At 52.6% G+C, this 26,792-nt stretch overlaps 9 protein-coding genes and 1 non-coding gene across 10 annotated transcripts; 4 read left to right on the top strand and 6 right to left on the bottom strand.

The window, feature by feature from the left end:
* Positions 1–354: 354 nt before the first annotated feature.
* On the bottom strand, positions 355–1,065 carry J4E86_011252 (uncharacterized protein; the record flags this gene model as incomplete). Its single annotated transcript, XM_051451746.1, has 1 exon — positions 355–1,065. One exon carries the CDS (start codon positions 1,063–1,065, stop codon positions 355–357), a length of 711 nt encoding a protein of 236 aa, XP_051297141.1.
* Positions 1,066–5,835: 4,770 nt separating this feature from the next.
* J4E86_011253 (uncharacterized protein) lies at positions 5,836–6,397 on the top strand (the record flags this gene model as incomplete). Its single annotated transcript, XM_051451747.1, has 3 exons — positions 5,836–5,878; positions 5,941–6,048; positions 6,105–6,397. 3 exons carry the CDS (start codon positions 5,836–5,838, stop codon positions 6,395–6,397), a joined length of 444 nt encoding a protein of 147 aa, XP_051297142.1.
* A 652-nt stretch (positions 6,398–7,049) lies between these two features.
* Positions 7,050–8,395, bottom strand: J4E86_011254 (uncharacterized protein; the record flags this gene model as incomplete). Its single annotated transcript, XM_051451748.1, has 2 exons — positions 7,050–7,843; positions 7,894–8,395. The coding sequence occupies 2 exons, from the start codon at positions 8,393–8,395 to the stop codon at positions 7,050–7,052; spliced, it is 1,296 nt and encodes a 431-aa protein (XP_051297143.1).
* Positions 8,396–8,935: 540 nt separating this feature from the next.
* J4E86_011255 (uncharacterized protein) lies at positions 8,936–10,023 on the bottom strand (the record flags this gene model as incomplete). Its single annotated transcript, XM_051451749.1, has 3 exons — positions 8,936–9,301; positions 9,350–9,924; positions 9,972–10,023. The coding sequence occupies 3 exons, from the start codon at positions 10,021–10,023 to the stop codon at positions 8,936–8,938; spliced, it is 993 nt and encodes a 330-aa protein (XP_051297144.1).
* Positions 10,024–10,714: 691 nt separating this feature from the next.
* J4E86_011256 (uncharacterized protein) lies at positions 10,715–11,577 on the bottom strand (the record flags this gene model as incomplete). Its single annotated transcript, XM_051451750.1, has 2 exons — positions 10,715–11,445; positions 11,508–11,577. 2 exons carry the CDS (start codon positions 11,575–11,577, stop codon positions 10,715–10,717), a joined length of 801 nt encoding a protein of 266 aa, XP_051297145.1.
* A 941-nt stretch (positions 11,578–12,518) lies between these two features.
* On the bottom strand, positions 12,519–12,627 carry J4E86_011257. Its single transcript has one exon. It is a non-coding gene; the product is annotated as a tRNA-Pro (tRNA).
* Positions 12,628–14,686: 2,059 nt separating this feature from the next.
* Positions 14,687–16,468, top strand: J4E86_011258 (uncharacterized protein; the record flags this gene model as incomplete). Its single annotated transcript, XM_051451751.1, has 6 exons — positions 14,687–14,754; positions 14,808–15,149; positions 15,197–15,560; positions 15,609–15,929; positions 15,984–16,214; positions 16,265–16,468. 6 exons carry the CDS (start codon positions 14,687–14,689, stop codon positions 16,466–16,468), a joined length of 1,530 nt encoding a protein of 509 aa, XP_051297146.1.
* Positions 16,469–16,652: 184 nt separating this feature from the next.
* Positions 16,653–19,244, bottom strand: J4E86_011259 (uncharacterized protein; the record flags this gene model as incomplete). The annotated part of the gene is made up of 1 exon (XM_051451752.1): positions 16,653–19,244. One exon carries the CDS (start codon positions 19,242–19,244, stop codon positions 16,653–16,655), a length of 2,592 nt encoding a protein of 863 aa, XP_051297147.1.
* Positions 19,245–23,641: 4,397 nt separating this feature from the next.
* Positions 23,642–25,031, top strand: J4E86_011260 (uncharacterized protein; the record flags this gene model as incomplete). Its single annotated transcript, XM_051451753.1, has 2 exons — positions 23,642–23,716; positions 23,766–25,031. 2 exons carry the CDS (start codon positions 23,642–23,644, stop codon positions 25,029–25,031), a joined length of 1,341 nt encoding a protein of 446 aa, XP_051297148.1.
* Positions 25,032–25,757: 726 nt separating this feature from the next.
* PSF1 (DNA replication protein psf1) lies at positions 25,758–26,561 on the top strand (the record flags this gene model as incomplete). Its single annotated transcript, XM_051451754.1, has 3 exons — positions 25,758–25,784; positions 25,839–26,371; positions 26,468–26,561. The coding sequence occupies 3 exons, from the start codon at positions 25,758–25,760 to the stop codon at positions 26,559–26,561; spliced, it is 654 nt and encodes a 217-aa protein (XP_051297149.1).
* Positions 26,562–26,792: the final 231 nt, after the last annotated feature.

The raw sequence follows: 26,792 nt of genomic DNA on the forward strand, positions 1-26,792 counted from the left end.
ACTGCAACCCGCGCCGCCCGGGATTCTTACCAGGGCTGGGCCATCAGGCGCGGAGAAGGCTGCAAGTGCCTGCGCTCGTTCCCAGCCGCGCCCGCTGCTTTCTGGAGAGGAATGGATACGTCACCGCCGGGCTCATGATGGGATTAGATCTATGTAATGGTACTGGAGAAATTCAACGGCCAGCTGTATAGACACCTGCACCCTCTACCGTCCCAGCTGGCTTCCCGGCAACGTGGGCGCAGGCTGCGGGGTCTGACAGCCCACGAGCCGGGCGTTCGCATTCGCTCTACGGCTCTTCGGGCGGCTAGCCGGCTATCCACCGACCTGGTACGCCCTGCATTCTCATCTCTGTTACTACTTCTCCACGCTCTTCGCTGGTCGAACCATGCACCCATGCCAGTCCTTGCCCTCTCCTCCCCACGGCACCCGATCCCACTCAAGCGTCTTCACCAGCGCAAAGCCCCTCCTCTCGTACACAGGCCTCCCGGTCATCGTGGAATCCAAATACGTAACCAGTCCCTCTTCATCCGCCTTCTGCATCCCCCAGTCCAGCATCATCTTCGCAGCTCCGCGACCCTGGTGATCCGGATGCGTAGCCAGTGAATTCAGCATAAAGTACAGCGTCGACGTGCCCATGATGGAAGCCTGAGCGGCTCGTAGAGGACCGAGCAACGAACCCAGAGCTTCAAGACGCAGTTCTGGTGGGAGGAAACCGGGAGTGTTACCTGCTTTCTCCGCCGGAATGGAAGGCGCTTCATTGTTTTCGTCTTCTCCTCTCTTCGCTGAGACGTTGTGCAAACTCCATACTGACACCGCGATCGTGCGTCCCCCGTTATCAGGTGGGTCGTCAGAACTAGGCTCTAGATCTGTGTCTACGATTTTCCAGTGCCACGCGTTTGGCTTCTTGATCTCGCGCTTGCGGTCTTCAGCCACACCGCGTATGGATGTTTCGCTGATGGGGCCCGTGTGTAAAAGGTCGTGCGTCGGACCATAGTAGGCGAGTGCGCGCACGCGTGTCCACGACAGAGTATCCTCAGTGGTCATTGGATGGAGTTGGAGTGGCATGGTCGTGATGGAAATGTTGACCAGAAGTAGGAAGCTCGGTGTCGGCTGAGTTCACACAAAGGCTTCATAGAGGATGCGACACGCTCTGCAAGTATTAAAGGGTATTCCATCACTACCTAGACGTCGCGATGGATGACTCAGAGTATCGAAATATTGAAGGCGTCCAGTAACATACAGTCTCACTACAACACGATGCAGGAACTGACCTATCGCAATGACGTAGATACACACCTACGTACCTTCCGAATCGAGCAGCAGTGCTGACACGGAACACGTTCGAAAGCACCCAGAGGGCAATATAACCAGGCAGGATCCCATATCATGGATGCACGTCAGCTCGACTACGTAGGAAAGAGGCACTGTTGAACCACTCCAGGGTGCAACTGCAGGTAGGTGGGGTAGGAAGGCGACCCCGCTATCCTGGTTCCTTGAACAGCAACCGTGGACTCATGAAGAGCTCACAACAATCACTCACTAAAACGGCAGCCTCCTTAGCATAACTCCATCAGTTTTAACCAGATGCCAGGTTCTGAGTAAGTTCAGTGGAGGTCGTTTTTTCGACCGACATCTTCGAAGATGGACGATTTAACCGCCACGGTTCTACTGAGTGTTCACCACCTGCATGCACAAACGACGAGCATTCATCCTTCGAGCACACCCAAGGACGCCCATTGGCCACATGAACCCCGTTCGTACTACCGGTACGAAGCCCGTCGATATGTTCTACAACTAATATGTGCAAGTATGCGCTGGCTTCACGATATATACAAATCTCGCATACTGCGCCGTACACATACATGAACAGAACTGCCTGTTCCTTCCTTCCACCCATATCTACATGTTCACCTAGCTTCTCTTTTCCCTTACAAACTATCTTCTCTTCCTCGTCACACACCCACTATTTCCATCACATACAGTCCCGTCCATATCCAATACCTTCTCTTTACTTCCACGCATCTTCCCCTCGTCGATCTCCTCAACCCCCAAATATACCAACCATGCATCCACACACTCTCCTCCCCTTCATCGCCCTCTCAACACTCGTCAACAGCCTGCCCACCCCCGAGTCTACAGCCTTCCAAGTAGCAGCGCCCGACTACGCAGGATACGTATTGACCCCAGCTTCTACACTCGACGTCACCGGCAGATGTGGGCCGAACTTTGGAGCAACCGTTCGTTACGTTGTCATAAAAGGAGGATATAGATGTCGGTTCTATCGGTACGTTGATTTCTTGCTGTTGCGTTATGATAGCTTATGATGATTTGCGTGGCAGCGATGATGATTGTAGAGGACAGATTGGCGGGTTCGACGGGCTGCCGGCGCCTGGTGGGCAGCTTTATCAAGATGCGAGGTCGGCGACGTGCTGGCATGGGTAGGTTGGACGTTTTTGGAGATGGGGTGGGATGGGATGTGAGATTCGATCAACCAAATGCATCCGACTCGTCCGAAGATTGCGGCACGTCGAGACACATTTGACTAATATATGCACGCATGCGCTGGCTCGGCAGTACATATAAATTAGAGTTGACTGCGCCGTGCTCATACATAGGCAGAACTATCTAGTCTATCCTTTTATTGGTATCCAATCTATAGCTTAGCCTCTGCTTCCCAGCTTCTTCTTATATAAATTATCTTCTCATCTCGTCACATATCTACTACATGTCAATCACACACAGTCTCGTCCATACTCCATAGCTCTCCCGTTTAGCTTTTACGCATCTTCTCATCTTCAATATCCTTACCAAACTCACAGATTGACCATGCGTTTATCCGCCCTCCCACTCCTCTCCCTCATCGCCCTCCCAATGACCGCCAACGGTCTGCCCACCATTCAAAGCACAACCGCACAGCTGGCGGATGACGTAGCAGGCCTTTACGCAGCCAGCCCTTTCTATGCTGCTCTCTATGTCAACGGCGGATGTTCGCCAAACTTTGGTAAAACTGTTACGCTCGTCAGGATATATGATGGGTATAGGTGTCGATTCTTTCGGTATGTTATGCCGCACTGTTATTTCCAAGTGGGGTTCTAACAAGTTTCTCAACAGCGAGGATAACTGCAAAGGACGGATCGGTGGGGTTGAAGGGTTGGCGTCTCCGGGAGGGGATCTTTATCAGCCTGCTAGATCGGCGACGTGCTGGAGAGGGTAGTTTGGATGTTTTGGGGTTGAACTAGGGCATAGGGTTCAATGAAATACATCTATTGGCAAACACAGAGTAGCCTTCATGGTATTTCGAATAGCTGTGAAAGAGGTCTTAAGCGCAAAAATGAGCAAACCCGAATGCATGAGCACTTGAGTGTTAAGTCGTCTATGCTGTTGCTCGCTGCAACAATTCGGATTAAACTCGTCGCCTTATTGCTCATACTTCACGATAGCAGCAAGCACGTACTAAACAAATGTAAAGCCTCTGTTTTCTCGTAACCTTCGCGTCTCCACGCTCACGTTTCGCGCACTAACGTTATCAAGTGGATCACATCCACGCCGCGCCCCAAACTCCCATACCTACTTTTCAAACCAGTCCGAGTACATCCGCAATACAGCGCACGCCCATCTAACCCTACGGAGATACCACATGCGATTCATGACTGTCTCCCACACCTTCCCTCCTCCTTCCTATCGCGGTATCTCAACGCCCAACACGGTCCATCCGCAACCCGAAAAGAAAACCACAAACCTATCAAATCGCCCATCCATCATCTTACTTCTTCACACATCAAGCCACATTCCACATCTGGAATCAACACTTCACCTCCAAACTGCCCTTTCGGGAACACTTTCGAAAACATACTTTGGTACGCGCTTTGGCACCGCAGCATGGACACAACGCGGTCCATGATCTGACCCCGAAAAACCAAATTCAACCCCCAAAACAAATTTAAATGTTTGCAAGCTCCAAACTCTCGCAGGTGGGACGCCTGAACTACATTCTACGGTTGTAATGTCGTATTGCCTAATTGGGGCTGTTTTGTGTGTCGAAAGTAAAGTTTGATGGTACTTGCAACGTCTGGAAGGGTCTTCAGCCTTGTCTTAGTGCGGAGGCGAGTAATTCTCCTCAAGCCTTCTGGAATCTATGGAGATGGGGAATTTCCTGTTTCGGTAGTTCGATTGTTTGGTAGGGGGCGTGGGGAGTGAGGTATTTGGGATTATAGACGGTTCCAAGGTTCGGAGTGTTTGCGCGGGATGGGAGGGAGAGGTCTCTGGGGATAGAACAGAATGCCGGATGCGCTGTGTCCATCATCTCCGTATTCTGTATGCTGGAACGCCCTGGACATGGATGCGCGACGTCGATTTTGCTAGTCCTCTGTATTCGTGGGAAAGCCTGGCATGGCTTGTATACGCTGTCGTCAATCCAAATACTTCTTACTCTTCATTCAGCATTCGTTCACGTCGCGTGACATCTTTGACCCAGACTCCGTGTCCAGCCCCCTTTGCTTTTTCGGCGACGTGTCCAGTCGCCCGCCGTCATCCACACCTATCCAAGCTTCCTTCATTCTTTCCCATCTCGGCATCTATGACTGCCTCGCTACCAAACTCCCCCAAGCCCTTAACCAGAATCTCTTGCTTCCAGACCCGGCTGTTCGATCCAAGGCCGTCTTCTTCTGGTTCGTGGATCTTTTCCCGATAGCGGGATCTACCATCATCGACGGTTTTGTTGTTTCCTTTCCTCTTGCGGTAGATTCTGACCGTTGGATGGGCGGTGCCTAGGCGGTTTGGGGGATGGGCGGGGAGAGGGTACCACGGGCCGGAGTCTGGCAGCCGTTGACTGGAATCGATGGTTTATGGTGGGCTTTCCTGTTTGGGAAGTGTGCGGGAGGCGCTGACTTTGGGAGCTGTATGTGCGGTAGTTGTTAGATTGAGCGATACGAGGTTTACTACCGGAGATGGAGTCAGACCCTGAAGGTGTATATGATGGTAGCCTCGCGCACAAATTATCGGCGTGTGCTTGTTACCTAGGATGCTGCAACTGCTTGATGACTCCAGGGCTGTGTTCCGTGGGGTGCCGAAGCACGATGCGCGAGCCTCGTGGTGTTGCGAGCCATTGGGAAGCGAAGGTAGTTACGTGTTCTCCGTCGCAGCAACATAGCTAGACAGCTAAGTAGATTTCGCTAGAGAACTTGGAGATGCGGAGTGACAGCTGCATGCCACATCTTCCATATACCCAGCTCATCAGCCTCGAACGCCATCGCACTCGTACACAATCTCACCCGCCCCAGCCAAACATCACCAATAGAACATGACCACTTTCTCCGATGCCACGAAAGCAGTCCCGATGCCACGAAAGCAGTAACACGCATGGGAAACAAGTAAACCCGATTCCCCAAACAAGCGTGTCGCCATGTGCCGCGGTATCCATGTTAGCCCATCAATGACGTAGCGACTGCGCGGATGCTTGCGCAAATCCCGCCAGGAACATCGCTATTGCATCACCGCGACCCACGTCTCAACCCTTCCTCTCAGTCCTTACACGAAACAACATTTTTGCTTGCAACTCCTCTTCAAAGTACATCAAGAACGAACGACTATACCTCAATTGACATCGCAAGACCTCTTTCAATATGGATGTAAGTGTGGAGTTGTTGTAGGGACGGTTGATGGCTGGGGTGTTTGCGTAATGGACGAATGCTGATGATGGGTATTAGGTCTACTACTTCTACTCCTACGGCACTGCCGCATGGCTCGGTAAGCTCTATGTCCTTCCACGAGGACACCGTGCAGCTTGCTAATACAAACACAGCGACCCAAGCCGCGCCTCTGATCGCGTCCCCCACAATGATAGTAGCATTGTTGTCCCCCGAAGTCCGCGAAGCTTCCAGTACGTATATACTGAAAGCCAGGAAACATGCCATGCGATGATGTACTAACAAGAATGATCAGCTCTCGAAGTCTACTTCTCCCGCACCCTGGGCCTTTCGCTCATCGCCCTGGGTATCCTAACCGTCCTCCTCACGGGGTCTGTTCCATTGTCTAGTCGACTCTCTGAAGGTACTTTCCCCTCTTCATTTCCCTTCCATCTGCACACCAAACTAACACCACCACAGGCGCCACAACCAACGAGGAAGACCCGAAAGCCCCCTACGCCCTCCCCACGCTCACCGTAACCGCCATGTTCCACTCCGCCCTCGCCTTCTACGGCTACGCCATGTGGACGCGCACCGGCGTCATGGCCTTCAGCTTGGGCACACTAGGTTCCGGTTTCCTGGCCATAGTGGCACTGTGGTGCATCTTGTTTGCGAGCAGCAATGGACGGATCAGCAGGAAGACTGGGGCGGATAAGAGGACGTCTGGTTTCCCGTTCAAGAACGCTGAGGCGGAGAAGAAGAAGGGTAGGTAGATCATTACTTGCAATCATGGAGCCTTTGCTGGCTTCGAGGGGTCATAAGGCATGCTGCGGGTGGGCGGATGGGGCATGGAAGCCATGTCTGCAACGGCGAAGAGGCATACAATGATAGTCATGCGGGAGCAAGGCATGGAAAACTGGCATTGGGAAATTGTCAGACGGATTATTGGGATGGAAGCTGTATACTATGGAAGCATTGAATCAATTGGTATCTTTAAACCTTGAATGTACCCAAAGACCTGTGAACACCCAGGTTTCTATCCCATAGTAATACACAAGTACTATCGAAAAACAAGAGGGCATGGCGCCGACATCTCCCTCAACACCAGAACTTCGCGCTTGTCCACCGCCTCGTCGCCGCCGCGCTCTATCATACCAGCACCTCTGCCACTCACCCATGAGCATAACGCCTCCTGGCCGGGCCCTTGTAATTCAACTACTCCTCCACCGCGTGACAGCGGTCACGCCAATGAACGCACTCCGCATCCAACCACGCAACACGATCCACCAGACCTAGATATTCCAGCGAAGCCTGCGACATAGGAATTTGACGCAGGCGCAGCGCTTCCAACCTACGATGATGTATACGCTGCTGCAACTGCAGAGCCATATCCCTCTCCGCGGGATTCGAATATTCCAGTCCAGGCTACAGAACGGATACCTGAGGCTGGGGCTCTTCGATAGGTTGGATATGCGCGGGAGGCGGCCTAGGCTGAACCGCTTCCTCCTTAATCCGCGGTTGTTGCTGAGTGTCGTCGCGCCACCACGGCAATTTGCCTTCTCGGGGTAAGATGGGCAGGGCCTTCGCGGGCTGGATGTCGTTTTCAACGGATTGCCAGCCTTCCATGTCGTCGGGCATGCCTTGATCGACGCGGCGCCGTCGCTCGGTTGCGGCTTGTGCTTCCATGTAGTTCTCGAAGAGGAGTTCTTTGGCTTGCCATTCTTCCTGGCGGGTGTGTTCGAGCTCCTCGGCTTCGGCGCGCAGTTGTTCGCCTTCTTGCGTTGCCCAGAGGAGTTGGCGGCGCAGGAGTTGGAAGAGTTCGGGGGCGGGTCGCTGGAGCTCTTCGGGGGTGAATTCGATGTCCGATGGGAATTGGACGAGCGGTGGGGCGGAGGGGTTGGCGAGGTCTTGCAGGTAGATGACGTTGTTGTGGGCGTAGTCGGCGTCGGGTGCGGGTGCGGGTGCGGGTGCGTTGGACGGGATCGTCGCGCTGTTTGGGGGGTGCGAATGTGAGGAGGGAGACCCGGGTGTGGAGCCTTTGTCGTGGGGCAGCTTCTTGGCTTCGTTGTTGAGGACGAGCTTGAGGCGCTGCTTGTTGTTTGTGGGGTTGGAGGAGTGGTGCTTGGGGACAGGGTCCGAGGGGCGCAGTGCTTCGGTCTCGTGGACGGTTCTCATATGCTTCGCCAGCGCGTCGGAGCGGGTGAAGGAGCGGTCGCATTCTAAGGGACTTAGTATGACAGATGCTATCGAGATTGGTCTGGCGACTTACCTGGAAGGGTGCAGTAGAATGGCTTCTCCCTCGTGTGGGAGCGCATATGTGCCCTCAGCGCATAGCCACTAGCGTGTGGTATGCCTTTCCTTGTGCAGTCGCTCCACTCGCAACTATACTTCTTCTGCCGTGTACCGATATGGTCTTCATGAAGATGTTCGACGAGGTTATCCATGTTCTGCAGGTCACCCGCCGTGCAGCCGTCCCATTTGCAGACAGTGACCTGTTCCTGGCCATAGTCGTCGTCTTGCGACATGCCCGGGTGGTGGTGTGGCGACGCGGGCACAGAGCCATCTGTGTCTTCCGACAGCTCGTCCTCTTCCTCGGGCGGCATGGTATTAATATGGGGTGGTGAGGATGGCGCGCGGATATTCAGGCGTGGTCGCTTGTTGGGGCGCTGGTCGTGGTCAGGAGTGGCTTCGTAGCTGGCATGGCGGCCTCCTTTGATGTCCTCGGGAAAATCGTCGCTGCCGTACTCGGAAAGTTCTGAAGGCGATTCCATGGCGGCGATTGATGTGGATGTGAATGTAGCGGTGGGCGCGTTTGGAGAGCGTGACGATGGCTGTACGGCGCGTTCGACGTCTAGCCCGAGGTGCAGGGACCACCCGTTTAGCTCGATATTTTTGGGCAGCTTACTTACTTCCTCTTCCTTCCTCCTCGTCTTGTGATCACTCGATTGTAATCACACCAAGCTGTACTTTGGTCAGTTGGCTATGCGACGGCGCTCATTCGTCGGGCGAATGTCCATTTGGACGTCTCCATTCTTTACCACGGTAACGAGGCTGGGTGCGATATGACTTTGCTCTACCTCCCTCCAACACCACGCAAACGGCTATAGGTAAGTTCTTCCACCGTCTCCTTCATCTCATCACTATGATGATCTATTCAGAGTTCTGCAATTCCAAAGAGTCGCTTCACGGCGGCTCAAATGCGGATTAGCTCTACACTACAATTCTTTCTGATCTGCAATTCTATACACAATCTTAAGCTTGCTATATTACAGCTACAGTGCTAACAAGCTTCAGACTAGATTCTTAGTTGTCTATGCGAACAGCAATGCCGACTGCGACTCATGGTACCTTCCTCCAATCGGCGGGAACTTCTTCAGCATCTCGTCCAGCGCCTTCATGTCCTCGTCGTTGAGTTTCGCCGGCTTCATATTCTCCTCGATCCTCTCCGACGTCGTAGCACCAGGAATTGGGATGATAGTTGGCATACCCTTGGCACCGCTCTGCGCGAGAACCCAGCCGATGGCAATCTGAGCTGGTGTGGCTCCCTTGGCCTTCGCCATATCCTCAACAGCGTGGAGCAACTTGATGTTCTCGTCAAATACGTCAGGCTGGAATCTGGGCATGTGCTGAAGCATCGAGTCGGGCTCGATGTCGCTGTACTTCTTGTACTTGCCAGTCTGCAATGCATTAGCGGTAGGTCGTTGACTGAGAAGAGTCGCGCTTACCAGGAATCCGCGTCCAAGAGGAGAGTACGCGACGATGGGAATACCGAGCTCTGCGCACGTCGCCGCGACACCATTCTCCAGAATGTCAGTCGCCCAGAGCGAGAACTCGACCTCAACGGCCGAGATGGGGTGCACGGCATGCGCCTTGCGGATGGACTGCGCACCAACCTCTGACAGGCTGATACCTCCGAGCTCGCCTTCCTTGACATACTCTGCGATGTAGCCGACAGTGTCTGCGATGGGTGTCTTGGGGTCGACTCTGGCGCACTCGAACAGATCGAGGCTCTTCTTACCATCCAGCACCTTCAAGCACTCGTCGATGCTACGCCTGACGTTCTCCCGACTGCCATCGGGCGCCATCTCACCCTTCTTGAGACCACCCTTGATAGACAAAACGACCTTCTCTGCGTCGCCGGGGTACTTGGTGAAATACTCGTTGAGCAGGTGTAGAGAGTTGCGCTCCGGCGATCCGTAGAGCTCGCCGCCGTTCCAGTTGTTCGCGCCGAGTGAGAGTGCTGTGCGCATGGCTTCGTAGCTTTGTTCGGCTGGTGGTGGGTTCTTGCGCCATGTCAGACCTGTGATGTATTAGCGAAGCGATTGCGAAGTAGGTAATGATGCATACCCATGAGGCCGTAGCCAACAGGGCCTACAGTCTTTCCGACAAGTTCAGGCATCTTCGGTGCTTCTTTAGAGTTTTGAGACTGGTGGTGGGGTAGATAGAAATCCGGCAAATTTATCACTCTAGTACCTCAATGGATTGTGTCGCTGTTGATATCGTGTAATGTCCTGTCCACCGTACTGCCACCGAGTCTTTATATCGAACCGACGGTCTTCTCGGGCCCGAAGTCATTTTTATGTAACTGGATGTTGATGACGCGGGCTCCACATTCTACCTGCATCTGCCGGGCCCATTGACATCTTAACTCCGTTCGGCCAATCAAGCGCCGATGTGGCGGAAGAAGATGGACTTTACCATGATAGCTCCAGCGGAATGTTGGCGCGGTGTATGCTACTTGGGGGGATTTAAGGATGCATAGGAGGGGTGGGTTGGTAAGCTGGGACGCTGAGATGGCATCGGGACGAAGGTGGATGAGCTGCGAGGTAGCGGTGATGGCTATATGAAATGGGTGGGCTGTGCGAAGAATTGGAAAAGGCGTTTGTAGTAGCTTTAAAAACACAGTTGCCAGGTATAAGTTTGCATATACTCTTGGGAAGAAGTTTGGATGCTTTCAGGTACACCCCAAAAAAGCCAGCTTCCTCGCATCACGCATCCACCTCTAGAACGCTATACTACAATACAAATACAATACAAAGCCAATCAACCCACTCCCTCATCCCCCAACACACATTCCACTCCCAGCATCCTCACTTCATCTTCTTCCCCTCCATCCCCTCCCTCTCAACCCCATCCAAATCCCTCAACACCTCCCTAACCGGCCACACAAACCCCTCCTCCACCCTTCCCGTCTTCCCCTCCTCAATCGTAACAAGATACTCCACAAGCGCCATACCCACATACGCGCCAATTGCCGTGAAAATGTGCCACCACCCATGTAGTTCGAACAGAAACCCCCATGGCAGGCCTACCCATCTCTTGAAGACTGTGACGTAGTAACACGCGTGGAAATCAATGTTCCATAAGAAATATCCGAACAAACCGGTGGAGATACCAAAGGTAGCCATCCTCCCAAGTTTCTTGCGAGCTTCTTCGGACGTGATTTGCACTTTAATAAGAGCGCGCGTGTACTTACTCACCAGGAAGATCATGACCGCAAAGGCGATCTCATGCAGGATTATCTCGTCGGCCCAGACGTGGTACACGGATACTGGAATCAGGCTTCCTAGGATATACGCCGTATACTTCCTCCTCTCACTCTGACTAGCTTTGAAACAAAGCAGTTGGTGCAAGATGGCGCCGACAGCCAGGAACATAGATAGGTCGTCGCCCATTTGCGAATGGTATTTAAGTGTTGCGTGGAACCAGGCGCTGAGGAGGCCGACGGAGATTAGTCCCCAGTAGGGGAAGGCGAGGGTGGAGATGAGGCCGCCGGTTGGTTTGGGGGCGACGCGGCGGAGGCCGTGGAGGCCGTAGATTACTGGGGTGGAGAGTGAGTTTGGGGAAGAGGGGGGATGAGGGATGGGATGGGGATGGGCGGACCGTAGGTGATGTTTGTGAGGGTGTTTATGAATTCGCCGATGTAGGGTGTTATTATGTAGTCCTGAATCATCGTCAATCTCTATTTGAAATATTGTTCTTCTTTTTGCATTGCGTACTTCTTCACAGAAACTACATCGAGTCAGCCAAATCCAATCCAATATGCAGGTACCGCATGCAAACTCACTTGTGATTCGACGTCTTTGGCTCCCACGCCCCGACGATGTATTCGTTAGGACTGGGGTAATCCCATCGCCATTGCATTTTCAATCGTGAAGGCTACACGCCGGGAGATCGATTCGACGTTTTGAGGTGAGGTGAGGTGAGGTGACGTTGTTGTTTCCAAGGTTTCGTGGTTTTCTACTTGCAGCAGGAGGGTTCGCGCTTTGACCCTTGATCGCGGTTCCACTTTGCACGCTACGAAAAGACTATACGAAGACGCGTGGAAAAGCAAAGTGACGAAGACTCAAGTAATGGTGGTTCTTTGAGAACGGAAATTGAGATTCCAGGCTGCTACTCGTGTACGAAATTCGTTCACGGGGTTCCACGGTACCGCCTGGGCGTAGACAATCGATTGTACAGAAAACAAAGTAATATTGCACCTACGGGTGCAACATACTCGCACATTTGAAATAAGAACAGAGAAGTACTGTTGAGAATGCTAAGAGTCCATCATATGTCTTACAGATTTACTTAGGTAGTCTTGGATTTCTGCAAATCCTGCGGGTAGATAGAGGAACAGAATGACCAGTCTTCTCCGCACACGCGTACACAGCTAGTAACGCGTTGATAGGATCAAGAGAGATCTCTTCAAGTACTTTGAGCCCGCGTTGTGCCTTGCAGAGTTACTTCTTGAAGATATTGTGCAACAAGTCTGCGTAAGCCAAAAAAAAAGCACATCTTGCCCACATGCATAGCAGGCTCTTCCTAAAGCTCCAGAGATGTTCCTCTGAGCCTTAGGAATGCGTGCTGAGTTTGCTGGGCGCGCTGGGGCCGCAGGAAGTGCAAAAACATGGGTCTTACCGCGACTCGAACGCGGGGCCTCTCGCAAGCTATGCTTGGGTTTGCGAGCGTCGTAAGACGCTTCCCCTAAGCGAGAATCATACCACTAGACCATAAGACCGGTTAAGGCAACTGCTGTGAAGCTGTTGTTCTTGTTGATGGAAAGAGAGCAAAAAAAAGCGTATATGTTGGACAACACCAAAAACGGATTTTTCGAACAATCGGCATGTTCTGGAACCCCAAACGCAATGCCAGGTCGTTTGTAGTATGGGCCTTGTGCTTCCCACCAAATTTTGTGGGGTTCTGACCGGTGGAAGTTTGGAATTGATGGCACTGATGGTTGACGTGGCCGAACTTAGCCGCTGGCTTGGGCGGACCAGGGGCGGCAGATAGCTGCTCGAACACCAAAACTTAGCAGTGGTATTCGAGACTCCTGCGCAACCACGTAGCGATACGGGCGTGAAGCATTGTTGGTATAATAGGTATTAGTGAAGGATCTGGTGAAGTTGGAGTGTAGGGAGCCAGACTCAGCGCGAACATGTCCTTCCGATACGCTGTTCGTAATATTCGCGATTCTTTGTTCGTACGGAGCACTTGGGCACAGCCAGTCTCTACTCGAAACAGCGACAAGATCTGGAGTTCGATTGCAATAGTCTCTTGTGAGCGACAGCGCGTCTGCGCAGTACATAGTCGAAATCCAAAAATGGATGACGCAGTCCATCTCCAGCATTACGCCTTCGCACGGCTCGCACGTCTTCTCATGTGTGCGCCACACTTTCGGGAAGTATATTTTACATCAGCCTGCATACTGAAATATTGAGGTCAGAACGGGCTGGAATAGACGCAGTAGTAGTAGGTGTTGTATGCAGCAAGAAGGCCAAACGTTATGGCGACCATTTTCTCAGATCTTCTCCCCGACTCGCGATTGCTGCAAAAAAAATCACGGCAACGATGCTCGTAGTGTCAAAATTTGTTGTCAAATCGCATTCAAAGCCTTTCTTTATTTACGCGTATAATGTGGATTGGCTAAGTGTATGAATTTCCAAGTCAAACCTGCAATCACGGCGCTGTGATCGAAGCAAGATTTGTACGGGTAACATAGCGAATGGCCTGACTTTCTGAGTCGTCCCGCTTCAACATTCCCATGTTGTGAGGATCCTGGTCGACGCGCAGGGCGACGCAATAGGTTAGCCCAAACACGAACATCTGAAGCACATGTGCAAGAAAGCCCGATCATCGATGAGCAAGTCCGATGTTCGTCATGACTCCGATCATGAGAACGCATCTTGGACCTGCGCCGATATCAGATGCGCTTAGGCATGCGACAAACCAGTGGCGTCACCAGTATCGCTTCCCACAGAACATCTCCTTTGTCGCAAATCATCTCAACCATCCCAATTCGATGCGACTGCGATACGTCGCCGTTGATAGCATCGCGATGGCAAGGTAAAAGTCGGAGAGCCAGCGTTGCCAAGCAGAGCAACGATCGCGCTTCGTCGTACGTTCTGACCACCCTCAAGCGCATTCCTGCCCAATCACCCACAACAACAGTCGGAAGCACCACCTGCTCAGGAAACATCTCCAGTCACATGCAACATCGTCGCATCGAAGCAACCACCTTAGTCGGATCCCGGCAGTCTGCAAAAAGAGCCGCCGGTTCGGTTAAGATGCCACTGACGACATCCACACATGCACAACGCGGGTGAGGCGATCTCCACATCTCTCCGGGCCTGAGCGCGTCTTTCTCCACCTCAAGCCTAACCCCAGAGTCGTTTTTCCACAAATCACACGAGCTCCGACACTGACTCGATCTCGTTTCTCTCCGATGGTCAAGACGGCAGGCTTCTCGGCATGCGGCCGCTATACTTGGGTCGGTAAATCCATTTTAACCATTTTACCTGGCTGTCCAGGGCTATGACCAACGAGTATGGAGTCTCCATGCGGAGCAAGGACTCGAGTGGAGACGGCTGCTTCAAGCGATATGATTATCACGTTGAGCACAGCGGCGTGTAGTGCCGACTTTCTCGACCTTTATATTCGTCCCTCCCCACGCTTGTGGATCGACAGGTCGAACGACTGCCATCTCTGCATCAACCCAAGGCTCTGGACAGGTCCCGGTCAAGATGTTCGAAAGGTTTCCTAAGATTTACAATGTCTACTTCTTGGCAATTGTTGCCACGATGGGTGGCATGCTCTTTGGTTTTGATATCTCTTCGATGAGCGCCATCATTCCGAGTGACCAATATCTGTAAGTCGCAGTGACGTCAAACACCTTACCTATTGATCCCTAACAACGAACAGCACCTACTTCGACAACCCAACCGGCGTTGTTCAGGGAGCTATTGGCGCGGCCCTTGCTGCGGGCTCAGTGGTTGGCAGTGCTATTGCTGGTCCTATCTCCGACAAGTTTGGTCGTCGCGATGCCCTTATGTTCGCCTGTCTTTGGTGGCTAGTCGGAACTGCGCTGCAGGTTGCTACAACTGGTCGCGGCATGCTTATCGCCGGTCGTGTATTGAACGGAGTCACTGTCGGTATCACTTCGTCTCAGGTCCCTGTCTACCTGGCCGAAATCTCCAAGCACTCGCAGCGTGGTGCCATCATTATCATTCAACAGCTCGCTATTGAGTGGGGTATTCTTATCATGTAAGTACACTGAACACACGAAGTAAGCCAAAGCTAAAATGTCGCAGGTACTTCATCGGTTACGGATGCACTTTTATTCCTGGCGAATCAGCTTCATTCCGCACTGCTTGGGGAATTCAATTCGTCCCCTGTGTAATGTTCATGATCGGTCTCCCGTTTCTACCAGAGTCTCCACGATGGCTCGCAAAGGTCGACCGTGCTGAAGAGGCAATCCACATCCTGGCCTCCATCCAAGCCGACGGCAACATCGAGGACCACTATGTTATTGCCGAATACGAGGAGATCATAACTGCTCTCACTGCGGAACGTCTCGCTCCTCAAGGATGGCGGAAGTTTGTCTACAACGGCATGTGGAAGCGGACTCTTGCTGGTTTCTCCGTCCAGGCCTGGCAGCAACTTTCAGGTGCCAACGTATGTTATATTCACCTCGCGTAGTTTCGTTTTACTAATGACTCTCAGGTCATGACTTACTACGTCGTATACATCTTCGCCATGGCTGGCCTTGAAGGCAACACCAAGCTTGTTTCCTCTGGTGTGCAGTACGCTTTGTTCATCGTCTTCTCGTCCATCATGTTCTTCTTCGTCGACAAGATCGGCCGGCGAACACTTCTGGTTTGGGGAGCCGTTGCGATGGGTATATGCCATCTGGTCGTAGCTGGAATGCTCGGCGGGTTCTACACATATGTCCCTGGTGGTGTTGGTGGCGACGCGAACGTCATCATGAGTGTCACCGGGTCGCCGGCGTACACCGTCATCGCGTTTTCGTACCTTTTGATCATTGTAAGTACCTCTAACCATTCCACATGAACCATACACTGATCCCACATCTTTCAGTTCTACGCACTTACCCTCGCGCCCATCTGTTGGGTCTACGCCGCTGAGGTCTGGTCATTAGAAACACGCGCTTCCGGAATGGGTATCGCAGCTATTGGCAACTGGCTTTTCAATTTTGCTATTGGACTGTTCATTCCACCCGCGTTTGTCAACATTAGATGGGGACTTTTCCTCGTTTTCGGAATCCTCTGCTTCATGGCTGCCGTCCAGTTCTTCTTCACCTACCCTGAGGTAAGAAAATCTGGAATTTATGTCATGACTTCAGCTAACTCTTCGAACAGACTTGCGGCAAGACTCTTGAGGAGGTTGAATTCTTGTTCAGTAAAGAGGGCCCACACGCTTGGAAGACCAAGAAGGGTAGCGACAATCTTGCGCGCGACCTCGAGAACGTTGCTGCTGCGCAAGCCAAGGGAGAAGCGCTTGCTACTATCAACAATGTCGCAAAGAAGGAGAAGGGCGAGACTGAGACCACTGAGGCGGTCTGAGTGGTCTGGAGTATGTGGCTATCAGCGCGTCAATCACCGAATAGTGTGATGCTCGGTTTGCCTGGAACGAATCGAATTGTTACTTTGGACTTTAACTGCACTTTGTTCTTGTTGAGTTTACTGAGACACATGAATGAAATAATACAGCGTTCTGTTATAGATCATTGCTATTTACGTCATGCTACTAATTCCAATCCTCCCGCCAGATCCCCACCTTCTTCAAAAAGTCTACCTGCTTCCCCTTCGCAAACTCCATCGCCCAGTAATTCCCATCCCACCTCTCCCACGCGCCCTTCCAGCTCGTATCCAACCACCCCGTCTTCTCAACCGGATACAAAGACCCCATGCCGGATTTCCGTACTTGGTCCATGATATCGGTCGCAATAGTTCCACCCCTGGCTATCGATCCGCGTGGTTTGACACTGGCCTTGAAGATCTCTACCTCCCGCGCTTCCTCAAGTTCCTGTCTGTAGGTATCTAGTCTGGCTTCGCGGGCTTGGATTGCGGCGGGGAGGTGGCAGCGGGGGATGAGCGGAGGCCTCTTGACGCGTTCGAGCGGATGAGTCCAATCCGATGTCGAAGAAGGGGAAGTAGACGATGAGGTATCGCTATCAGATGTGCGGCTACCAGAGGTACTAGATGAACGGATAGGAAACGGTGCTTCGCGCATAAACGCTTGTTCAGTCTTCCCGATGTGAATATCCCGGGCTTTGACGCTCTTCCTCAGTCTAATCACCGCGTCTTCCAAGCGCGTGTTGACGCCTTGTTCGCGCTTGTAGTCTTGTTTTAGGGCCTCCCTTACTTGGTCTGCTACTGAGAGCTTTTGTTGGAGGCCCTGGACTTCCCAGTGGGCGTGATCTTTGACTTTCTGGTAGTAGTCTCGAATGTATCGGAAGTTCTCCAGCTGTTGCTCGGACATGTTGGCTTCGAATGCCTGACTGCATTGTTCGAATTGGGCCTTGTGTTCTTCTAGTTCTTCCTTCCAGGTCTTGGCCTCCAGTTCCAACTGGTCGTTCTTGGGGCGAAGCACTGCGAGTTCTTCTTGCGCCTCGGTGAGGTCTGACTGTAGTTTCTCATTTTCAGGCTGGAGCTGTGACAGTTGTTTCTTCGCTTTGGCGAGCTCCATCTCTGCATCATGGCGCTTCTTTTTTTCCCGTTCGTAGTACTGCTCCCATTCATTCTTACCAGTTTGCATGGGATGCGGACTTGGTAGACCGGGGCTCAACAGCCCCTTCCTCTCGATTTCGATGGTCTTTCCCAAACTATTAATCTCATATTCTTTCTCCGCTACCTCACGCTCCAAGTCTACGATCTGCTCCCGCGACTCTTTAAACTTGCCATTGAAGTTCTTGATCAGTTTGAGAAACTCACCTCGCAGTTTTCCAGTCTCATCATCTTGCGAAAGACTCAGAAAAACAGCGTCGAGCTCTTTGGCCTCGCATTTCGAGATCATTGGCAAATTCTCGGCCACTTGGTTGACAACTTCACAAAGCGTACGGATAGACTCCTGGTTATTCTTTAGCTTCTCGTCCACTTCCCTCAGTGAGTCATCGAAATTCTTGCAGGCTGCAGTCGCATCTTCTGCCTCTGTTTTCTTCGCCTCGAGTTCCAACCGCGTGCGCTCGACCGATGCTCGGAGCTTTTTGTTTTCGGCTTCGACTTCTTCAAGAGGAGGTAACCCAGGCTCGCGTGCATTGCGCGCTGCAATCTTGGCTTCGCTTTCACGAAGTTGGATAGATAGCTTCTCGTACTCTTGCTTTAGGTTCGTCGCTTCTTCTTTGACGGTTTGCAACTCTTGCAGTACGGTTTCACGCTGTCTCATCGCCTCGTCGCGCTCTTCCTCTACTTTTTGACGTTTGATCTGAAGCTCTTGTATCTCTGCAACGATCTCGGGCGGAACGATAGGATTTTCCTCATTACCATGCGGCGATACGCTTTTAATCTGGTCTTGAGGTGCCGCGGCCTGGATTTCCACATTCTCGACATGATCTTCTTGTGACACTGCAGCCGTATCGTCTTGCGTCAAAGGTGATTCGCGCTCTTGTGATGCCTGAACATCAGGACTGGGATCTTCATCGTGATGCTCTTGTGGCTCTTCCTGGACCAAGAGATCCTCCAAGTCATACGGTTGGCCCTGCTCCTGTATGGTCAGCTCTTCTTGAGGCTCTGATACTTGCTCATGTGCTTGCTTTTCGAGCATTTCCTCTTGTAGCTTATCTTCCTCTAGATCCTCCTTCTCTAGCGGCTTTCCTTCCAGTCCCTTCTCTCCCAGGATAGACGCTGCTTCTTCTTCTTCTTCCTCTGCGCTTTTCTCGTCTTCCACATCGCTATCAAATTGACTAGAGTCGTCATCATCGACGCGTGCCTCGTCCTCATCATGCACTTCATCATCTGCCTCGTCGTCATCTGCGTCCTCCTCATCAATGTCAACATCATCATCAACATCATCTACCTCATCACCATCTCCATCCCGCGTGGGCGCACCAGTCCCCCACCGCTGACGACTCTGCGGTCTACTACCAAACCCAGGCGACGAATGCTGCCGCATCGCACTACCTGGCCGGCTAGTCGGCTCCCTCATCGACGTCGACCTCTTCCCATACTGAGCAAGTTCAATCTTCTCGTTCTTCTTCGCCTCGGATGCTCTGGTCGGGGCGGCGAAAGATGAAGCATTCGTTCGTGTTAAAGGCCTGACTGTCCCTTGCTGCTCTCCTTCTGGAGACTTCGGAGATGCAGCTTCGTGGTCCGGGGACGGCATTGGTTTGGTCTCGTTCATGATGCGGGTTTCTGTCTGTCAGTCGCGTTTAATTCAGTACTGTTACGCTGAGCCGGGTTTACAGACACGTTTGCGCGATTCATATGATGTCGCGATATAAATCATTGGTACAAACAAAACTTGCCGTTAGCTACATGAATGACTATTCTGCATGCTTGTCTCATTGATTGATCACTCCATTGTCTCGTCTGATGTTTTGCACATCACAGCGCTCCTCATACCGCATCAAGGAGCTAATGTCTAAATGACGCCGTGAACGAGGTGAACCATCTCAGCGACATAGTGAAATTGACGAGACACTGTTTCGACTTTCCAAGGAGGCAAAATGAATACTCTCTTTGTCAACGTTGCTACTGTGAGAATTGCAAGCAATTGGTATCAGCAGAAACGCAAGGTACTGGCTGTCGACCTCACAGCTGTGATTGAAGGAACAACCACTGAACAAAGTGTGCGCCGCATGACTGGCATATTGTACTGCGAGGATACCCTGACCTTCCTCTGCACTAGAACCAGCCATCTCATATCGCGCGCATTCGCGCAGTGTGATGCAAAGTCAGATAGCTCAACGAACGTACGTTGGGCAGGAAGATGCGAGCTAATGCAAACATGCACTTTCGCCACCCCTACAGGATTCAGCATTTCCCACATCCAGGCTGGCAGCCGTTGTGGATGGGCGTCGACCAACGACTGGGGTAAGCGACAGGAGCGCAGCGTTAGTGACATCACGTGCTAGCGTGTACCGACTCTATGGGGTGGCGTACCACGGTGCTAGCTGATTGAGGAAAGACCCATGTCATCTTTAAGCCGCATCGGTTCAGCAAGGAGATAAGGTGGGTGGAGTGGTGAGCGACGCTGACGTTTTAGCCGAATGGAATGGAGAAGGATTCAGGCCTTGACGTGAAATGAGGGGTAAAGCAAGAGGCGAATGTCCAGGCTGACGGTGGCGCTCAGTCTACAACGACCTTAGTCCACCGTTGGAAAGCGATGATCGAGCGGAAGCCCCGATCTTGCACGTGTTGTTGTGTGACAAGTGCTGCCCTGATGCTGGTGCGCTACTCGTCACATACCTTACACCTACGTTAGCCGGCAAAACTACGCGAGATAAGCGCCTTCGCGCCAGAAGCGACAGAGGCGTCCCGTTGCTGAGCGGCATGCTGGGATATTGCCTCGACGCCATAGATATATCGTAAGCTTTTGCCGGGAGCTTCGTCGACTGTGCCACTGTGCCGTGTCTTCTGATCGTTCTGGAACGGGTAAGTTTTCATCAAGGTACATTGAAGAATGTCAGGCAAATCGTGCGATACTTGCATGAGAGCCGTACCAAGCATCAATCGGTATATGGGTACCTCGCGGCATAGTTGCTGGATCGGATTGCGACCGTTGGCCTACTGCAAGAGCGCATACTAGCGTACCAGCGCCAGCTTCCTGGTGCCGGAGGCGTGTATACCCTGAGGTGACTAGGCAACTCCAGCATGCAAGATGTCATGCAACTGCATCTTCAGCGCGAGTGTGCCGGTGGCGCGGCACTTGTCGTGCTGTGAGCAGAAAAGGGCCGAAGCTTGAGCGTAGCTTGCTTCGAGCGCAATGATATTGGTGGTTTCGATCACACTATTGACGGAATTCCCGTGCCAGAAGCTCGTCCCATGGTAACAATGCTGGGAAGTGGGGTAGACCGCTCAACCGCCAAACCCTTCCAGCAAGATGGGGGCTGACCTTGACTCTTAGCGTCCGCGGAATGGTAGTACAACATCTCTTGGGTAGTTATTGCAAGGTACCGAGCGTTTTAGGTGTAGATAGTCGTTGTAAAAAGTGGAAAGAGGCGCGGGGAGGTCTGTGACCGAGAACATCCGGGTCGATGACGGGTAGAACCAGCGGATCCTATCTCTCTAGCCCGCCGACGGGATCACCGTATGGCAAATTGCGGAAATGGTTTCTTGCAATTGCGATAGCTGGCGAAGGTAACGGAGATATAGCCTATCTAGGTAATACAGAAGTTGGGTCAGTGGAGGCAGACATTGACAGCTACAGCGTCGATCACACACACATGCGCAGATGATGCTCTCGACACCTGTGACTACGAGTAGCTCGAGTCGACGATGCTATACCCACCATGGTTACCTATCATGTGTCCTGGTGTAGTCCTCCACGATACTGCCAGAGCACTTTGGCATGGTGATAGTCCGTTTGCGTTCATTCTTGGGTACACCGGTCGGAGAAGCATGCTCAAACAGTACAAACTCATTCAAGCCTCCTGGTTCAAAGCAATGCTCCAGACAGTGGTCTCCACTTTTGTTTCGCGCTTGCTCGAACCAATCACTATCGTCTTTGAGGCTCAGCCAAACCTGGTCGCACAAGGCTGTAACTGTTTGGTCGTGGTGCCGAAACGGCGATAGTACGCATTCCAAAGGCAGGTCCCCATGTCAACACGATCGACCGGAAGCAACCGAACTTCTGCTGTATGCATGCAATATGCAGGACCTCGCCCAGATGTCCGCGGCCTGTCACCGAAGGACGCTGAGTGCCTGTTGACTGTGACGGGCTTACCCCAAATGTCGTCGCTGCAGCATGTTGGGTTCAATAGCCGAGAGGCAAGATGGACGGAATTATTCTGAGCTTGAGCGGTCAACACAGACCTGAACCTCGCCGCGGGGGCGCATCGTAACCAGCCTGTCGGGATTGCCGTACCGACCCTACCCTTTGTCCGGCGACCGCAAAATCATGATAATGTGTTTGAGATCGAGTGTTTGAGATGTGCTTAGTTTGTCGCCGCCTGTAGATTGACTGCGTAGTTGCATTTTGATGTGCGGTGTGGATGTTAGAAATCGTTGTGTCGTGGTCAGCCCTGCCAAGTATGACCAGCTGTCAGGGTTCTGACATAGAGGACTGCAGCCATCCGTGAACAGCACGTCAGGCTTGACTACGTAGCGAAAGAACCCAAGTTTTGGTCGACCAACCACGTTCGGCCTTGGGAAGATTTACGGTCATGTACCATCTATGTCATTGGTTGCTGGGAAAGGGGACCGCGAGCCCCCGGTGATGCAATTGGTGCAGGAATGCAGCCCATGTTCTGGCGGAACATAACTTCAGGGGTCGTTCTGGAGGCTAAAGATACCAGTGAGCGTGTGGCTTGCTATAGCGAGCGCCCAGTGCACATGACTGCTGCAAGCCATAGTACACCCCTGCTAAGATTGGTAGACAGCTTCTTGGGGCAGGCGATTTAAAAGGAAGGGCGCCTAGATTGAGAGTAGCTTCCGTCTGTAGCTGTCGATGTGGAGGGGCTGAGGGCCGCTTTCCACCCCACAACAGGACGGACATGATATTTTCGACTTCGAAACGTGAACGGACCAGAAGGCTAGGTCTTGCGCCATTTCACAGGTAGTTCATCGCTTGAGAGGTTCGCAGGCCAAAAGCAGCGCGACGTCTGAGTGTGTCAAGCGCGCCCAGCCAACACCAATCCGGTAGTGCCTTTGTCCATGCTCAGACGACTAAGTACACTATACACATACGTGAGCAGTCGACCTCGAGGTTGTGTAGTCGCTACAAATACCTTCTGGCGACTGATCCCGGACAAAGAATCCTTCTCCGTTGATTTGCCCTTCACACTTTGCTCGAGCTCTGCCCTCGCCACAAAGAGACACGGGCCGGAACAACACAACTCAAACAGTACGGCGGTGTCTGACTTGCAAGTTGGTATCGCATAGTCGTCCACGCTGATTGTCTCTGCACCAAAGCCTTGGTGCCGGTGAGAAGCGGGTAACTGCAACAGGTTCGTTCCCTGAACACTTTGCGAACTGCTATGCATCATTGCGGTGAAGCAAACCGAGCAAAGAGCGACACATTCGCTAGACGTACTGACACATATCCAGTACAATATCTGGAACAGAACAGTCTGAACCAGCATCTTCTCGAGAGACTACCGAACGCATCTCGGTATCCAGCAGCAACAAAAATCCTTCGGTCTCCATGTTGCGCGGCCTTTGACCAACACAAGAGTCATTCCATCCATTGCAGTTGCGCTTGCTCGGTTCAACTATCGATCTCCGTTGCTTAAGCGTTGCGTTGAGTCCGGAAACAAGGCCAATCGGCAGTCCGCAATCTCCACTGTCGCAGCAACTAACTGGTGCGTCAACATTCGCCATGATGAGGGGTGACACGCTCGTCCAACAACATCCTCCGACCCCACCGAATGCTGGGTCAGATTATCAGTCCGGACTGCACCCAGTTGCGCAATATGGCGTCGATCGCGGCTATTCGTTCAGTGAGACAGGGTACGGCTCGCCAGGCTCGGTGGCGCACGAAGGGATCCCTTCACATGCGTCACATGCCGACAACCATCCTCGTGGGCTCGGACTAGGTATACAATATGTAAGAGTCCCTGCGTCTTCACACATGTAACCATGCTGATCGAGGTACAGGAGGGATATGGTCCACCGGCGGAGTATTACCAGAACGGGCCGTATAACGGCATGCAGGTAAGTAATGTCGCCGGTTGTTTCTGACCCGATTGCTAATGGATGATAGAACGAGCAAGCCTTGTTCTCGCCACCGACACCAAGATCCGCAAACGATGAGGATTCCGGACGTAGGACAACTCGTAGCGGACGAGCAACGACATCGTCCAGTTCTCCACGTCTGAACGAGACCAGCCCTAGACGGAAAGCGACACCAAGAGTGAAGAAGCCGAAAGCACCGAAGAACGAGAAGCACAAAACGCCCAAGCTTACTGCGCCGCTGAGCATACTGACGAAGGAGCTACATCATATCCCGGTCAAAAATATGGAGGAATGGGTGAACAGGCCAGCCGGTGTCAGGAGACGCGAAGTTGAGAAGAGGAATGGATACATCACTCGTCCCATGAACTCGTTCATGCTGTACCGGTCGGCGTTTGCGGAAAGGGCCAAGTCGTGGTGTCTTCAGAACAATCATCAAGTCGTATCGTCCGTAGCGGGGGAGAGCTGGCCGCTGGAGCCGCCGGAGATTCGCGAGCTATACAACGAGTACGCAAAGATCGAGAGGATCAACCACCAAAACGCACACCCGACGTACAAGTTCTCGCCTAGCAAGACAGCAGCGCCGGCTCGTAAGCGAAGAAGCGAGTGGTCTGACGAAGAAGAACCCAGCGACCTTGACGATGCCGAATGGGCTCCCGGTGGTGGCAGGTCTCGTCCCCGACAGGCCAGGAGAATCGATCGATCATTCAGCTACCCGTCAAATGGTGTTGCTGTAGAGTACTTCGATCAGTCGTTCGGACCGAATGGCAATGGTATCAACCGATCGTCCTGGGAGATGACAAACGAAGGGCGACCGATGCCGATGCCGATAAGCCACAACGAGCTCTACAACCAGTACTACCAGACTGCCGCCTACCCGAATATGCAGATCAGTCCGACCTACGCAGACGACATGCATATGAGGAGGGTAGACACGCCATCCTCTTCCATGCAATTCCACTCGAATCCATCGATGTTGGGATTGCCTGGAGGTAATGCGAACGATCTTCTGCAACAGCTACACCCGAATATGAGTTCATCATTCGACGAGGGGCAGCTGGATCCATTGCTGTTGGCTTACGACGGAGGAAGTCATTCAGACATCGATCCTTCAGCGCTGCAGAACGCCGTGTACCGGAATCCTCATCCGGACATGCAAGAAGATAGGCTTGAGCAACACAACCTTGATGGTCTGTTGGATCTTCCGCATGATGAGTACCAAGCTTGGCAGTCAGACCCGACCATGGTGTCGCTCGAACAAGAGTCGGAGTTTGATAAGTGGATGGGTGAGCAGTGATCTATATCACGTTAGCTAGTGCATTCTGGGTGGTTATGTTGCTCTTACGCTTACGTGCGACGTCGTTCATGGCTGTTACCGTTCTTTTCAGCATCGTTGGGTGGCTTCTGATGAGCGCTTCCATGGTGGGCAGCATTCAAGGCGTTGATCGGACCAAAAGCTCGGGAGCTCAAAGCATTTAGACATGGTGTTATCGCATGCGTAGATCGAGATGTACATATTAGGTCAATCTTCCTTTGCTCTTCTCTCGACGCGATGCTGCCGTGATGTCGTGTTCATCGTGCGTTTTACCGATCCATCTTTCCGTGTGTGTGATAGCATGTATAATGCCAGCCGAGAGTCTGGCGATGCTGGCGAATGAGGTTGCGTGGATTGCTGGCGTTGTGAAAGGGATTGCCAGAAGAGGTTTGAAGTTGGACTCGACAAGCCAAGACCCGTCCCCGCCCCACCTGCCCCCGCGTCAGGAACGCGCCTGCCTTCGGGGAGGGTCCAACAAATGTTACTGTTACATCGCATGCGCCTATCGCTCTTGCTCGAACTACAATCTTTGATTCTTTTAGTTAACACTCTGCACAATCGCAATTGTTGCTACCTTTCTACACACAGTATAGTAGATTACAACTTCTGCGCATCCTACAAATCGCAGTGACAAGACGCGTTTGCTTGGTCGTCACATCTCTGTACCACCAAGAAAACACATAAGGACCCAAAACACACACCACAGCTATGTATGGAGAAGCGGCCAATAAATTGGTAGAACTACAACAACCACATCTTCCTACTAAACAGCATCTCTAACCCTCCCAGGTCCAAAACGCCAAACGCACCCTCGCCCTCCCCCATCTCCCACCCTACGCCTCGGAGCTCACGCGCTCCATAGTGCGCGAAGTGCGCGACCTCGACAAAGACGTTTCATCCATCCTCGCCCCCTACAGTGGGTCTTTCAACCCCAGCGCATCCCCCGAAACCGCCTGCGCCCTCCTCGTAAACCACCTGTGCATGCGCCGGAACAAGCGCTGTCTACTCGCCTACCACCGCGTGCGGAGCGACAAGCTCGAAGAATACTGCTGGGAAGGCGTTGACGTGCTGGAACAACAGGGCAGCAAGGACCATAGTGGAGAAGGGGGGAGGGGCAGTGGAATGGGCGCTGGAGGCGGGAAAGAAGAGAGTAGTTTGAGTCCTGAAGAGGAGGAGTATGTGAGGCAATACAGTGATTTGCTTGCTGCATACAAGGGGCAATGGACGGACATTGATCTAACGGGGAGTCTGGAGCCGCCGCGCGATCTCTTCATCGACGTGCGCGTCTTGAAGGACGCGGGCGAGATACAAACAGAGTACGGGTACGTGACCGCCATCTCGGCATGCCGAAGATTACGACCCTTCCTTCCGCATCCGAAATATTGTATGCTAGTCTTCTCTGCTAACCGACGTCACAGCTCCATAACCCTTACCAAGAACTCCCAATTCTACGTCCGGCAAGGCGACGTCGAACGCCTAATTGCGCAAGGATACCTCCAACGCCTCAGCTAATCAACCTGCTACACTTCCTCCGACCGCTTCAGCAACCAGAAACCATTCCTTCGACCTCATCAGCGACCAAAATCAGTCCAATACATGAAAGATTGACCGCAAACCTCACCCCACCTACCCTTTACCAAGTCCCCACCTGCGATCACCCTCTCCAACCAACCAAACCCCACGGAACGTCCTTCCGCAGACCTACCCTACCGCGTGCATCCTTCGCCATGCACCCTCCACCGC

The sequence above is a fragment of the Alternaria arbusti genome, assembly GCF_024043155.1.
Source record: "Alternaria arbusti strain BMP 1465 chromosome Unknown scaffold_31, whole genome shotgun sequence".
Lineage (NCBI taxonomy): Eukaryota > Fungi > Ascomycota > Dothideomycetes > Pleosporales > Pleosporaceae > Alternaria > Alternaria arbusti.